The sequence below is a fragment of the Leptodactylus fuscus genome, chromosome 1 (assembly GCF_031893055.1).
Source record: "Leptodactylus fuscus isolate aLepFus1 chromosome 1, aLepFus1.hap2, whole genome shotgun sequence".
Taxonomy (NCBI): Eukaryota; Metazoa; Chordata; class Amphibia; order Anura; family Leptodactylidae; genus Leptodactylus; species Leptodactylus fuscus.
In genome coordinates, this window is record NC_134265.1 from 127,621,033 (window position 1) to 127,637,546 (window position 16,514).

Here is a 16,514-nt window from a genome sequence, read left to right on the forward strand (position 1 = left end):
TTGCTATTAGTTTGATACTTCAGAAAATAAATACACCTTACTTATTAAAAGACATGCAGTTAATAGTTTCGATGAGTCTCTGCCTAACTTTATCTTTTTTTCTTCTAATCCAATTCCCTCCCCCACCCCCGTGTGGCTTCGTTGCCCAGCACACCACAGCAGCAATGTGACCAGGCAGAAGTGAATTTCCCCAGATCTGGTGACATGCCACTCTGTTGTCTGCTCTAGATATCCTTCTGGCTTAGAGCAGAGCACAGTGATCTCACTGGAGTAGGGGGCTGGGGTGTTGGCTGCAGCTAGCTTTCCCAGCACTGCAGTCATATGAGACCTGGATAGAGGAAAGTGAGCACATCCCCAAGGGGCAGTATCATGGTTGGGAACAGGAGACCATTCTAAGAGGTGTTTCTTCGTGATGGTGCAAAGAACCTTGGAAACTAGTTTTGAGAAAGAAAGTACTGTGACCAGAGGTAAACAAAACCCACATGTGTCAACAACCCTGGGAGGGCTAGAAAGGTAGAGAATATGATCTAATGTAGGCAGGGATATAAGTTGGTGGGGAAACTAGGCAGCGGAGACTTTTTTTTTATTTTTTAGAACTGTATATGGTGCCAGGAAAACTACCATCTATGCGGCCAGGTCTGCTGATAGAGCTGAGCTGGCCTTATGTGCGATACCAATTCCACCCAATGAGAAGCGATTCCAATATATTTATATTCAGTAGGTACATCTCTAACAGTAATGTTGGGGATGGAGTAAAGTCTCTTCCATACAGACATGGGATGAGAATATGGTTTCCCTTTCACAGCCTTCTGCATTTACATCCACAACCTCCCTTCCTTATCTATATTCTGTTTACTGCTACTTTTGCTATTAAAAAGTTAATTGTCTATGTATCAAATCTCTGTGCTTACATAGACTGCCAGACATCAAAAGAGACACTGTTGGCAGAAAGACTTTGAGGTCGTTGGTTGTGACCTTTATAGCTACGCCACTGTACACAACCCCTTACTAAGTCTCCCCACTAACTCTATTCAGATGAACATGAGAGTTGCAGAAAGTTTTGCAACAATCTGTTGTGTCAGGCTTGATATACTAACACTAAACCACAATGCTTTGATACCATAATGGTGAGTTTTTCTAGAACTCAGTCCAGTACTCTAAAGCTTTTAGTATTTATTCTATTTTCATTTCTTCACCATTTGTAAGATAGAATTGACAGTTGTCCCAGTTTCCAGAGTAGATGAGAAAATAATTGATTTTCCTTCAGGAACACGACTTGTGGAGGATCCATTAGCTCGCGGTTTACAATAACCTCAAATTGCACAGTGAAAGCTACATAGCTGATGGATAAGAGCTCATGTAACACACCAGTCTACAACACTACATTTGTGAAGTCACCAGCACCAGAGTATGAAACTTGTCTTCTAACTCACCTTCAAGAATGAAGTCTGTGTTGGATCCAGTTTTGAGTTGCATTCAACCTGTAATGCACAACACGTGTCATGGCAGATTCACCCACAAAAGAAATTGAACATCTAACAAATGCATTCATCCTTACCACTGCGTCCTCATGAGGGGCTTGATCTCCAACTACCAGCATCACAGTGCACCTACAAGTCAGGAGCAGGTATGTCAGAATACTGCTAGCTAAGTTAGTATAGACAAGAATGCATCTGTACAAGTTAATATTGCTCACTTTAAAGTGACATCCCCTCCACGTTCCAGGTTCAGATCTCGGCGACTGCAAATAAGCAGATGGTAAAAGTTTTATCATAAAAGAATCAACATTAATTATTGATCTGAATCATTTTCATTACATTTAAGGAGGTTTGGTCACACACACACACACACACACACACACACACACACACACACGTCTGCTCCAGTCACTAGCCACTGCTGCAAGCTGTCAATGGCTGGAGTGGTCAACGTAAACAAAGACCATAAAACGCACCCTTGTGTAGTTAAGATTCTTGCACATTTTTATAAAGCCACGATAACTCCTTTAGGTCAATTTTAGCACTTACATATAAAATGATTTACATAAAAATGTTATGTAAATCTATATTATTTCTTCTAAATACAAATAATTTTGCACACAGAAGATAATGAGGACTGGTTTTCTTGAATCCTCCAAGTAGTAGAAAGACTCCAGTAATCTTTTCCCATAACAGAACATCTACAAAACACCAGCTTACTCCTTTGTTAGTCAGATATTTCTAGACAACAAAAGTTAAAATATGTTAGTGCAGACACTACATGCTGACGGCAAAAGTGGATAGTAGGAAACTAGAGCAGGTTACAAAACCCTTTAACTCACATCCACAGCTGAAACGTTGCCAGTTATGTTTTCTTTTGCACAAGCAAAGGTCAAATCACCACAGAATGCCAAGGCTGTATGCATTTATTTCTACATTGGAAGGGTTTCACCAGAGAGTCTTCTTACTTACTTCCTCCCTCCAGGGGTTTTCAGATGCTGCAGGGCTTGTCTTGACCCTGGGTCACATGTCAGATCCAGCACCGGCCCCCTCCAGTTTTCACAGGTACCTGTGCTATGGGAGCTGGCCGTATAGTAAAGCTAATCCGTATAGCACAGGTAACCAGTGGTGAAACCAAAAGAGGAAGGAGGAGGCAAAGCGAACTGGGTACTGGTTTCAATCAAGTGACCTAGCATCTAGCCTCTACCATTCCTGAGCAACAAGCACCGTTGTGTTGCCTAATGTGCTGTTTAAGCTCTGTAATGTCAATAGGGTAGTGTCAAGCAGGAGGGTGTGATTCAGAGCTCCAATCATAGGCAACCAATGTCATTGCTCAGAGTCACTCCCCTTGACTGGCTCCTGTCTGACAACGCTCCTTAATAGCATATCAGGTACCATAAGTAACTGCTCTGTAATAATGGGGGTTTCAGAAAAAATTCCAACTATGCGCTGGACTAGGAGCTGGTGAAAGGTCCTCTTTAACTTACTGTAGACGCATAGTGGGTATCGAAATGACAGCAAGATAAATTACACGCATGATGAAATCCAAATACAGAGACATCCATGTGTTGCTTACCTGTTGTAGCTGTTCCAGTATAGGTGGTTGTTGCTGATAATAGGAGAGTTTAATATGGCGCTTTTATACTGGCGCACGACATCTGAGTTTCCAGAAAGCTCCTCCTGTACAAACAGATCCAGCACTAGTAAGCATTTTATTCACTTCACTCCTAATATCACAATATCTGCAAGGTACAAACTTACTGGGCTGAATAGGTGTGCCAGAATCATTTCTGGGATGGATGAAGTGAGGCCTGTAAGCTGGAGAAGAAAAAGTCACAAAGTATAAGTGGGGAAGGCAAAGAAACTGAACTATAGATTAAAAAGTGCACATAACCTTTCACAAATACATGTCCATGCTTCAGATAGTTATTACTGCCAAATTTAATCACAGTAGCTCATACGCTGTGACAGATTTGGTTTATTTTGACATACATCATTTAGACACTTTCCGCTTACATCTCGTGGGTAACTCATTATAGACCAGTATTTTACATCATACTGTAGGTCAGGCCATGCAGCACATTTTACAACTCCACTTAACCATGGAACAGAGATGCAGCATGTGACCAACAGAAGTGATGTCACTATCTGAGAAGAAAGCAGCCATGTTGTTGAAGTCCTGCACAACCCATTTAATATGGTCTAGTGAGGTGCATGGTATATATGCCCATTTTTGGGCACAATTTTTTCCAGAGTACTGTACAAGTTGCACCATTATGTCAGAGAGCTTTGATCTTACCTTATGTGCTGCCCAGTCCATCCAGCCTTTGGCATTTGGATCAATATTAACCAAAACTAGACCTTCCACTGTGTTAGGATGAGACAGCTGTGAGGATGGAGCAAAGCAAGAGTATTACATTGAAATACATAGACTAACTGCATCATACTATCATGCTCCTTTAAAGGTCACCTTAAACAGCCTTAGATGGATTTTTATTGGAGTACATTGACTACTATTCAGTTAGCAACACAAACATGATAGTTATCAGCACATAGAGCGCTATTGAAAATCATTGGCAGGTATTTTACAAAATTAATGTTGTTTGGGATTGGACAAGCTACATTGGGAGGAATTTATCAACGCATATATGGCATTTTTGTGGCGTACATGTGTTTATGTGGTGCATCTTTTGCCTAATGTTCTTTCTACTAAAGTGGGTGGACAGCGAAACGAGTACACCAGGGCCCGACATTATTATAACTCACACCAGTTTTCTGTGGGGTGTCCAAACTCAACTTATGATGCTGAGGAAGAGAAGGATGGGGCATGTTGAATTTTGTCACACAAGATCTTTTGTTCCCATTGGAGATTTAGGCACTACCAAAGTTATCTCCCAACAGAATATTCTCCTCATTGAAAACAAATACATACAATTCCAGGCCTATCATGCATAAGTAGAGTACCTCTCTAAGCATAGGTGTCACTCAAACATTTGTTGAAATCTATAGTAAAATCATATTGTTGTCCATTTATGAAATAGTGTAGAAGTTGCCAAAAACAGCCAGTCTGGATACAACTTTCAGTTTTTAAACTACCTTCTAGTTCATGTAGGAGACACCTACAGTTTTGGCGTTTTTATTAATGTAATGTGCAGTGGGAAGAAAACACAAGAAACAATCTTAAAGAGACTCCATCCAGTTTGTTTAGCTTAGCTATAGAATTCTGACTATAAAGGCAAAAATTACCGTGTATCGGGCCAAAACGTAAGCACCAGCACCAACACCAATCCCAATAATACTGGGGAAACTGCAGTGGGAAAAAACAGAACAGTTCTATGCAATCCATAAAAGTGTCCATTATCCAGATTTATTTCTATACAACTACTCACTTCAGGTACTGCAGCACACATGGGATGGTTTCAGCCAGTTGATCAAGTGATGGGTATTGGTACCTAAATAGGGATTCAGAATAAGAAAATAAAAAGGAAGCACATACAAGTAGAACTGTGCTATGTATGTTATACATCTTAATGTAAGACAAGTCATATTTTTTCAGTGGATGTGATTCAAGGAAATAAGAGGGCTCTTCTATAAGCTGCACCCAAACAATGCATTCTTGTAACCAAATCCTGACATTTGTGGAGCTTCGCCCAATAACCTAAAAACTAAACTATAAGAACTATAAGCATAGCGTGTTGTCAAGGTAAATATGGATCTGACAGGATAGACTTTACCCACCCAATAGGGTTTTTTTTCTGGATAGAAGTGGTGTCAAAAGTAGCTAGAAGTCCCTTATCTTCCCCAGCACCAGTATACATAAGACAAAATTGCATGTGTTAGGGCTAATACATGAGCCAAGTGACTGACCAACACCTATCTACTGTGTAAAGTGATCTTTAGATGCAATCCAAATTCCATGCTTAAAGAGAAAAAAAAGAAAAAGAAAGAAACCTCACCCAGCAGGGTAGACAGCTGCCCCCTCCTCCTGTCCTGGGGCATCAATGTGGCAAACAACAAAATTCTTCACAATCTCATACATGTCCTCATTTTCAAAGAGCAATCTGAAGCAGAGTTTATCTGAGAGGGAGGAAAATGAATTAAAAAAAAAGAAAACGTGAGAACCTAATATGAATAAAACAATTAGGGTATGTTCACACGACCGAAACCTTTTCCGCCATGTGAACTCTCTGCGTGGCTAGCCGGGACAGGATGCCAACGCAGTGCACTGGCTTCCCGCTCCTAATTAGGCCCATTCATTCGGGCCTAATCGTGAGTAATTCTTGACGTCTCAGAATCCGCGGGAAGAAAGGGCATGTCACTTTCTCCTACTAGCGGGGGAAAAAAAAAAAAAAAAAAAAAAATGAATGGGAGCCTTTTTTGCAGGCAGATTCTGAATTAAAATCCGCCTGCATAAAACTCAGTGTGAACTAGCCCTTATAGGGGTCAGGGACTAGAAGTCTGCACATATAGAAGGGATTCAGCCTACAGAAATGTCCACCATGGCAACAAACACTAGGATTAATTTTCTTCTTATCCTAGTTCTCACATTACAACTGTCTCAATCTAGTAAGTCACTAGAAAATAGTACAACTGGCAAAAAAAAAAAAAAAAAAAAAAAAAAAACACAACACTACACTGGAAACAGAAATTTAGACAGTTGCAACAAGAACAAAAACTATATGAGAGCAAGAGCTTTTTAAAGTCCTACAAAATAAACATATTTGGCCTTAAATTACACAGATAACAAAACATGAAGACAGAAAAGACCCCACAAGTCCGAGACAGACAAACAGAGAAGTACCACAACAAACAGCCAAGACGTACAAAACACAACAAGGAACAGATGAACACAAACAGCCCTCATACTCACGGTCCATCCCCACATCATGGAATGTAACAATCGCTGGCCTCTTGGGTTTGGGGGAGCCCTGAATTGTGACTGTCACCATCCCATAGGGAGTTTCGATAGAATGTTTCTATACCATGAGATACATAAAGAGTCAGACTGAGATAAAAATATCAATACTAGATCAATAGGGCACACAAAGTCACAATATGAAGGTTATGTATATAACTTGAACACAAGAAATGGTGCATATGATTTTGAAACTGTTCAAGAAAGGAGTTGACAAATAAGATAGAATTTTCAAGCATATATGTAAGTATGTATACTATGTCTCCAAATAAACGCTCCAATTTTATGTAAATCTCCTAATCCACTCTTGTGTGCACTACCAAAAAAACAACAACTTGAAGAATCAGGGAAGAGAGAAGGGAAAAGATGGCAGTGTAGTGAATAAAATAAAGCTTAAAAAAAATAAAAATAAAAATCCATAAAATAACCAAGATTGGCAAAATTAGCCTAGAAAATAGGGAGAGAAGCCCATAAAGGATGGAGGATCCCATATTCACAAAACTGCATTTCATTTTACAACCAACTGGGCCACAAGAGCTAACTCCACATTTAATTGCAGATTGGCACATATATGGACCACGTATAATGGTTTGTTTTTTTTTCTTCATTTCTACCTGAGGTGGTAAATAGGGGGATTCGCCACCCTCTGTGGGCTTCTTGTCCTACTTTTTAGACTAGTTTTGCCAATATTGCCTTTTTTATAGATATTAATAAAAGTTAAGCTTTATTTTATACACTACACCACCATCTTTTACCTTCCCTGATTCTTAGGGGGCATTCACACAGAGTAACGCCGGGCGTGTATCACAGCCGTACACGCTGGCATTATGGCAGACTGCCGAACACTTCCCATTCACTTCAATGGGAGCGCTCGTAACAGCGGCGTTTACGAGCGCTCCCATTGAAGAGAATGGGAAGTGTTCGGCAGTCTGCCGTAACGCCAGTGTGTACGGCTGTGATACACGTCTCGCGTTACTCTGCGTGAATGCCCCCTTATAGATAAATGTCTAAATGGATACTAGTAAGAACAGGATTTCATTGGATTCATATAACAAGAAAGCGTTTATGTTCATTTTATATCACAGAGAAGTAGAATAACTGAACTGATAGATAAGTAGTATTAATATTGCTATTAGCAATACCTCCCAAACAAACATGTCAACTCCAATTCCACAAGCCAATTCAAAGGTAGGCAAGTCTCGTAAGCGTCGCTAAAAGGATCTCGCTAAATAAATTAATTCAGAATACATTATTCAGTACAACAGCAAGAACCCATTAAAAGTACATAAACCTCAACAAAACTGCAGATTAGTTGAATAAACCATTTATAGGGCACAATGGGACACTACTATGCAAACCAGATAAAAGTGGGCAACGGTGACATTCAAATAAATCTACAACATCTCGTATTAAACTATTAAACTCATAAAGCCAGCAAATGTAAAATCTTGCACCTTTGTGGTATATCACTACCCTTTTGCACCCTTATCACTAAGTATCAGTCATGAAAGGAAAAAAACAAAACAAAAAAAAAAAATATCCAAATGAAAACCTAGCAGTTGTCTGATGTAATAATCGCTTTAGTATGTGTCCACATCTGTGCAAGAGACGCCACTATCGGCTCCATAATATTTCATGGAAACAAAATCATGGCATCTAGTGCTATCCTTTCTGCATAATATTATCCTAAGTCAATAGAGTCCAACATATATTTATACAATATGCGTTGAAGAAACACTACCCTTTACAAAGGACAAGAATTCTACCGTCAAAGTATTGTTATTCTTTACTTGGTAGTAAAAGTCGGGTATACCTGCTCTTGTACTTGAAGCAGTTTTGCCGCTAGCTGAGCTGCCTGCATGGAGAAGAGAGAGTGACCGGCGGTAAGTATATAGTATATTACAGGGACCACAAGGCACAAGGAGAAACCACAATCTTACCTCTAACGGGCTCTGCAAGGCGGCATTGTCCTCCGTGATCTGAACTTCTTGTAGTTCTGACATCTCCAGATCTAAAAACACAGAGAAATAGTTAATATATTATTCATTTGATATGTTAGGTAAAGGTGCCACATAGTGAGATCCCTAGTGGGCAATGTTACAGAAAGACAAACACTAAGTGAGGCAAACCTGTGATCATTATTTGTACTTGCCAAGTACCTAACTTCAGGTGCCCCTGTTGACCTAGAACCCAACTTTATAAGAATTTTGGCGTATGGATACCAGGGAACATGTCTTCTCTTCTCAGCCCCTTCTTTCCAACTAGAGAAGTTTAGGAGACATGGCTTTCTGTTGAAATCTTACAGAATTTATAGTATGAGAAAGTCCCCAAAGTCTTTATATCCTATGGTTAAGCCCAATCACACAGCAAACAACATTACATATACTGTAATACTGCAGGTTTAGGCATCTTTCATCTATTGTGCATAGGTACCTCATGGGGGTAGTCCCATCTCAGATATGTGCCATGTCCTGTGAATATGCCCAAAATACCAATACTCCTTTAAGTTTCTACTCTACGACAGCCTGGTATTGAAAAACAATCCATCAAGGTGTTTGTGTGGTTATAACTAGTCCATAGTGTTTTATACAGTATAGTGAAGAAAATCCCTGCATGACACTTTATAGAGAGATCTGACAATATTCTTCAAGCAGAGGAATCCACTTAACTGTTGAGAGCTATATAAAGTCCCCTGGCGGTAATGTGTTTATTTGTGGATAGTATAGCTCTTACACATACATGCTATTGTCTCATTTATTATGGTGTCTATGCGTGGATCTTAAGATGCAGGATACATTCAAGGTCAATGCCTCCTGTATGCAAAGGAATAATACTTGGGAAATGAATAAGATTGAGCAAGAGGACACATGTGGCGTCACTACGTTGATTTGTTACTGTATAGGACTAAGCCTGTAGCAAACAAGACGTCAATGAAACAGAAAAGAGCACAAAAATATCAATCCCTGTATTGAAAACAGAAATCGCAGCTTTGCTCACCTGGCAACCTCCTTTTTGGCTTTGCCCACCCACAGACCCGTTGTACCAAGGACTACAAAACACTTCCCCGACACAATTATCTGCTGCCTGCCAGTCTGGCATTAAACACTCCATGTACAAACAGAGCTGGGAGAGAGGTGGCACAGAATATAAAGTAGGAACAGTCCTGAACTAAGCATAGGAACTCGAGAAGATTCTCTAACCCACAAAGAGCCATCGAGCTGCCCAGAAGCTGGGACTTAAGAAAACTCAGGCTTGTTGGAGTAAAGCAAGATTTAGTGAATGTTCCAGCGTCCAGACAAGTAATAGTTAAAAATTCATTTTATTCAAATCTATTAAAAACATCCACTGTGTGCAGGAAAAAAAAGCATCCTATGACTGCCAAAGAGCCCTCCCATCTGACCAAGTACAGAGTCCCCATAGAAGAACTGCATGAGAGGGTGAAATTCTGACAGATAGGAGGATTTTGTGCCTAGCAGTCATACGCCATTTTCACATCTGCGCCCTGGTGTCTTTGGTTCTGCTCTGTCACTATCACTTTACTGGACACTGGAACAGTCATTACAGTTTTGTATATTTCTCCTGGAGCATCATTCCATGCAAGGACTTGTGAAAAGATGGTCCTAAGGTGTCCATACACATTTAAAGAAGCTTATAAAAGCTAATCCCTACACTAATCTAAACACCCTCCCCCACCTACTTTCTAAATAACATAATTTATCAAAAGTGCGTTCAGGTTTCCGACCTTCAGGTCCGCTTTAGGGACCCGAAAGACAAACGCTATATTTGCTTAAAAAAAGTGGTTACCCTCAGACCCCATAGAAAACAGAGGAGTGATAAGTCTTCCTTGCAGGACTTCTCTAGCTCCACAGATTTTAAGCAGAATAAGGGACCAAGTCTCGTACAGAGACTCAAACACTAGTGACCCTTGTGTTACAGTTCCCCATTACAATCACAAGTTCAGTGGGGGAGATTTCTATGTGCTATATTACATTCTTTTTGGTGCTACTTAATAACATACTATAAATAGCCATAACAAAAAGAAAACTGCAATTCGTTCCTGAGGAGCAAGTGCAAAGCTGCAGCCAGAATGTGAAAAAGCTGCAAGGGATAAACAACCTCCATCTTACAAGTCGGTGTTTTTCCTGCAGGCCACAGGAAGACTCCTAATGACATCTTGGTAGCATCAATTATGTATACTTCCCAGCCCAATAAATGAGATCACTTTCCTGTCAATGCAATTTCGCATCTCATTAACCAATTGTTTCATGGAAAGTCACAATGCCAAATTGTAGAAAGTCATCGGTGTCATGTAAATAATACATATATGCTACACATGACCTCGTGCATCAAAACTGGTTTTTACAGGCAACAAGCTGACTTTTATACATGAACCCCCAGTAGTGATCAACATGTCTGCATTATATTACAAGTGAATGTATCAAGGAGACCACGTGACACCGACCATATGCAACAGTTATGTATAGCTGCAGATATCCACCATTATCCCATCGGAAAAAGAAAGAAGAAAAAAAAAAAAAAATCTCATGGAGTGTACATTTCTATATTTATATTAAAGGGAGTCTGTCAGAGCCACAAAACCAGTAAGGGAGCGTTCACACTACTGCCACTGTCTTCCCAGGGGTTTCTGCCCTAAACTCCAGGGAAACTGGACAGGGGACGGCTTGCCGGTGGTCAGCTTTAAAACCCATTCATTTGAATGGGTTTTTAAAGGTAACCACTAGAGATGAGTGAACAGTAAAATGTTCGTGATTCGATATTCGTTTTGAGTAGCCCCTCAATATTCGACTACTCGAATTGAATATCGAACCCTATTATAGTCTATGGGGGAAAATGCTCGTTTCAGGGGTAGACAACGTTCAATCAAATTACACTTACCTTAAGTCCACGAGTGAGGGTCGGGCTGGATCCTCCGAGAAGTCTTCTCCGTGCAGCGTCCCCGCGGCATCTTCCGGCTCTGAATTCACTCTGCCAGGCATCGGGCCTGGGCAAAGCCGACTGCGCATGTCTGCACTACAAGCGAACATGCGCAGTCAGCTCTGCCCAGGCCCGATGCCTGGCAGAGTGAATTCAGAGCCAGAAGACACCGCGGGGAAGCTGCACGGAGAAGACTTCTAAAGGTAGGAGAAGAACCAGCATTGATTGGCCGACTGTATAGCATTCAGCCAATCAATGCTGGTTCTGCATCGAACTTTTCCATTCGAACAGCGAGTGGTACTCGATCGAGTACGAGTATTTCGAATACCGTAGTATTCGATCGAATACCTAATCGATCGAGTACTACTCGCTCTTCTCTAGTAACCACTGTTGTCCGTATGCAGCCTCTCCGTCGGGAAACCAGTTTTTTTTTTTCTGCATGGACAAAAAGTCAGACATCTCTTTAGAACAAGGAGAGGAATGGAACATTAGCTGTATACCTTTATTCATGTTTCAGCTCTCCTAAGTCAGCCCTGGAGGAGTGTCTCATGTCAAACCAGACCAAGGGGCAAACGCAGGGTGGGGTATAGTGAGAAGGACCTGAGCCCTTGCCAAGGTTGGGAGCAAGTGGGTGCTTGATGCTCATTTGCATATTAGGATGCAAGTCTGTTTTCCTGCTGAATATACCTCAGTCAGCAGAAATGCAGGCATGTTTAGTAATGTATTTTGCAACCCTACCTGGCACTACTTCATTTGCACAGGGCAATACCTCTAACAGACCACCAATAAACTGGCTATTAGGCCCTACGTGCACTAAACACCTCGTTTTTGGCTGAGGTGGGAAAAAAAAGGCTGCCTTTTGCAGTGCCTGAAAGGTGGATGGGATTCTGGCAGATCCCATCCAACATTGTGGAAAAATACATGCAGTGGACACACTGCGATGTCCAAACTGTTGCAGTTTTGGAAATCGTAGCATGTTAATAATACCTACGGAAACACCGGCAGTTTCCCTATAGGTATAGGTGGGGCCCTAGACTTGAAATGGATTACTTTCTATACCATTCTCCTACTGGAGTGAGATGCTGCAATTTTTTGTGACTTTGAAAGGTCGCATTTGATAAGTCTGGTGTAACATGAGCTCAACACCTACTATCCCACCAACTATGCAAAAGTGTAGTGAGGGGGCGTTCACACCTGCGCCCGGTGTCAACCCAGTGCCATTCTGCTGGGTTTCCTTCCTCAGCCCCGAGAAACTGAACTAGGACGGCTACCTGGCGGTCAGCTTTAAAGCCCATTCATTTGAAAGGGTTTATAAAGGTGACCGCTGGTGTCTGCCTGCGGCCTCTCCACAGAGAAACCGTTTTTTTTTTCGAACAAAGTCAGACATGCAAAAACAGGTTTCCCCGTGGAGAGGGAATGAATGGTTTTTAAAGTCGACCGCCAGGCAGCTGTCCCCTGTCCAGTTTCTCGGGGCTGAGGATGGAAACCCAACTCAATGTGGACACCAGGCGCAAGTGTGAACGCCCCGAGTGACTCAAGTATGTAAAATGTTGCTAATATTATACTCAGATAAGACCATATGACCCTATTTTGTGACTTTCTGAAGCCAGACATTTGTCATGCAAGGATTAATAAATTCCCCTTTTGGTTATTATGGAGCCTGAACTGTTGCATCTATTATTGGTTCATGCCGTTATCCACAGGTCACATAATGTAGAACAAACTGTGCACTGGGCCTTGTGCATAAGAAACTGAGCAGACATCACCTATCCCATTACCCATGTTCCAAATTCTGAGAACTGAGTCTTTGGAGGGTTATACAGTTAACACATCTCCCATCCTCCCTCACCTCTCTGGGTCAAGCTCCTACCAGCATGCCCTTTTGGAATTTTATGTCCTCTTAATATCAGCAACCCATGAGTAGACTCCACCTTTTCTACGCAAGTGGAAGGAAACCCTGAAAATATCTGTCTCCCCTCCCAATGTAGTAGAATCTTGGAATTTACGCATAGGGGGCGGGCTATTAACAAGTTGGCACCATGTCCCCTCTAAGTTGTGAAAAAGGTTTCCAAACACCTCCTCTCTCTGCTCTTTCACATCTGGTCATGCCCCTTACTTAGGTCCTACTGTGAGGGTGTACATCGCATACTCACATCTCCATACTATACTCCCCGGCCTTTTTCTAGCTGCATGTCTGACTTCTCTCACAGTCTACCGTAAGTCTGCTCTGAAGCATTTTGTAAGTGCTGCAAGAACCTGTATCCCCCTCCCCACTTAGATGCACACAAACTGGGTATATAAAGTGGAAGCATTCAGAGGATGGAGTACCTTGTGGACTCTCTCCGGAACACATTCACAACTTCTTTATCTCCGCCTGGACCATGTCTCAGGGTAGGCAGGTGGACCAAGACTTCATAAGACTTTGACCTTGAGTCAGAGTGATTTTGTTCCCTCCTCGCTTTCCCTTTTCTTAGCCTGATCTCTGAGGTTTTCCCTCCCCTGTTTACAAACCCCCCCCCCCCCCCCCCCATACACTGATATGTTCCTGTCTCGGTAAGTTTGGAAGATTCTGATGTGATGATCTGCTTGTTATTTTTGGTTTTATGGATCAGTTATTTATTTTGCTTCCTTATAAAGCACCATCATATTCTGCAGCGTTTTACAGATATTGTCAACACTGTCCCATATATTGCTCACAATCTAGATTCCCTGCCAGTATGTCTTTGATCTCTATTTTCACTGCTGTATGTTACTAGTCCCAGTGTGGTTTGCGCAAGAAACAGAGAAAAAAAAAAGTAGCAGTTGAATTCCAGTTCACTTCTGAAGTTTCCATTGCAACTAGCTTTTGACTGCATATAATTTGTATGTAACATTTTTAAGTAAAAAAAAAAAAATGGGGCATCACATTAAATAGAACCACATACCCTCAAATGGTAAAAGATAAAAAAATATGACCCATGTTACAAACAAAATAAGGTAATTGGAAACAATCTTAGGTTAAGTTCACATACAGCGTGGCGAAATTCGGTCCGGAAAAAACAAAGCTTCCTAATTAGGAAGCGGTTTTTTTTTTTTTTTTACCTTGTTGCGTTTTTTGGAGCGGTTTTTGGTAAAAATCACTTCAAAAAACGCCACGCAGTTTTTCCCTACCAGTCAGTGAATGTACCGTAAAAAAAAACGTAACGCGGTTTCCGCCTCAAGAAAGGCCATGTCACTTCTTTTTTCCGCTAGCGGTCTCCATAGACCACCATGTGAGGGGGGCGGATTATGATGTGGATTCCGTCCCCTCTGTGCCAGTGTGAACGGGCCCTAAGGCTGAGTGCCCAGGTTGTGGAAGTGCAGTTTTTTGGTGCAGATTTTGGTGCGAATTTTGGAGTCAAACCGGAATAGCTAGAAAACTAATGAGAACTATATCGGAAGTATTTATACTTCTATTTTTGGCTCGAAAAACCTCAGCAAAATAGGCAACATGGGGCCTCCGCATGTGTTTTTCTTAAGTTACATGTGTAATGTGCTGCTATGCAAAACATCAAGAGAATGTGATGGGGGCCATAGAGTGTCTGAAGCGTGGTCGTCTTCACATTACAAAACAAAACGGCTAACACACAAACCGTGATACCAGATAAACAAGTTGATAAAAGCCGTGAATATCTTTTGATCAGATGTAATATGAGTACGACACACCTTAAACAAGTCTGCACTGTATTCCAGCTTTTTTTTATGTGAAGGCCTTATTCATTTTTCACTTCTACCCGCCCTTCTCTCCATGTCATTTGGTATAAACACGGCAATGATATACAGTAGTTTCTCCCTTTCAACATGCAATGCTCGAGTCACAAAAGGCCTATCCTATCAACTCCCCGTTAAATAATGGTATGTCCCAGGCAGCATGGGCTGGAGCTATGGCAAGGCTCCCAGGAGTTACGCAGCTTCTGCCCTTCAAATCTTGAAGGTCACAAGATCAAACCCATGACAGACACAATGCCAGAGGCTGGTAGAATGTATGCACATACTAATATAGAGCATTAGGCAAATGTGCACATCTGTCATGATACACCACAACATAATACAGCGCAAGATTTACAGACTGGATGTAGGTAGGTTCAGATAAGATACGCCAAGCAAGGCAGATAGGAACATTGCCCGGGATTCTGCATCTTACATTTTACTATGGAGCTTGAACGTTAACTGATGGCAATCTGTTCCTGTCATATGTCCCTATTCGCTACATTACTAAAGCAAATCTATTACATTAGCAATACTAGGAATCCATATTTGTGCACAGCCGAGACATTTACATATATTAAAATATTCCAATTACACTATATAACACTGACGGTATTGTGAATATATGCTTTAGTTTCACTGATAATTTCACACACACACAATATACTATCTGTCTATGGGAGTCAGCAATCTTGGGCACTCCAGATGTTGTGAAACTACAACCCCCAACATGTATACTTGCTTTTCTAACCTTATACAAGTGAATGGAGAATGATGGGAGTTGCAGATTCACAGCAGCTAGAGTGTTACAGGTTGTTAACCCTTGGTTTATGAGATAAACGTATGCTCACAAATACCAATAGTATCAAATATAAACTCAAAATGTCATTTATTTATTTTATATGTAATGGATTGGTGCCAAGTGCACGGCAACCTGCTGGTAGTGGTATAACAAGAAATACTATAAAACCATATGTCTAGTACACATGGTGCAAGTACTAGGGTATGGCCACAAACGGCACATTCATTTCTGAGTTCATCTGATATTAAAAAATCCTGTTATAGAAATGACATTAACAAACATGGAATGACAGACATGAACACACCCCTAACATGATCTACAGATGTAGCAGAGTTAACCCAAACTTCTGCAGTGTTATATCTTATCACGGAAGACAACATAAACCAAAGAAAAGTCATTGCCAAAACATTTTCCAACTAGTTTTCATTGTTATTTTGTGTCCTTCTGTGATAAGATATCATGCGGAAGTAGTGTAACCAGTTACAGAAGATTGGGTTAACGCTGCTACATCTGTATATACAGCCATGTCCCTTTCTAAGGAAGAGATTTTAAAAATGTTCTGACTTGCTAGAGAGGTGCATGTGGCTTAATAAGCACCAATTTGAGTGTAAGGCTCTATTCACACTACTGACGTTCACAGGAGAGTACTATCCGTGTT

General features: G+C 41.1%; 1 protein-coding gene across 3 annotated transcripts in view; it reads right to left on the minus strand.

The window, feature by feature from the left end:
• NDRG2 (NDRG family member 2) overlaps window positions 1–16,514 on the minus strand; it is a 50,292-nt gene that overhangs the window by 8,222 nt on the left and 25,556 nt on the right. For all 3 annotated transcript variants that reach the window (XM_075276661.1, XM_075276662.1, XM_075276660.1), the window contains exons 2-13: window positions 8,334–8,404; window positions 8,207–8,248; window positions 6,349–6,454; window positions 5,435–5,555; window positions 4,868–4,930; window positions 4,725–4,785; window positions 3,778–3,864; window positions 3,240–3,296; window positions 3,055–3,158; window positions 1,697–1,741; window positions 1,559–1,610; window positions 1,434–1,481 (exon numbers count right to left, since the gene is read on the minus strand). In XM_075276661.1, the coding sequence (XP_075132762.1) occupies window positions 1,434–1,481; window positions 1,559–1,610; window positions 1,697–1,741; window positions 3,055–3,158; window positions 3,240–3,296; window positions 3,778–3,864; window positions 4,725–4,785; window positions 4,868–4,930; window positions 5,435–5,555; window positions 6,349–6,454; window positions 8,207–8,248; window positions 8,334–8,396 (849 nt within the window). In that variant the 5' untranslated portion in view covers window positions 8,397–8,404. The remainder of the gene's footprint in view (window positions 1–1,433; window positions 1,482–1,558; window positions 1,611–1,696; window positions 1,742–3,054; window positions 3,159–3,239; window positions 3,297–3,777; window positions 3,865–4,724; window positions 4,786–4,867; window positions 4,931–5,434; window positions 5,556–6,348; window positions 6,455–8,206; window positions 8,249–8,333; window positions 8,405–16,514) is intronic.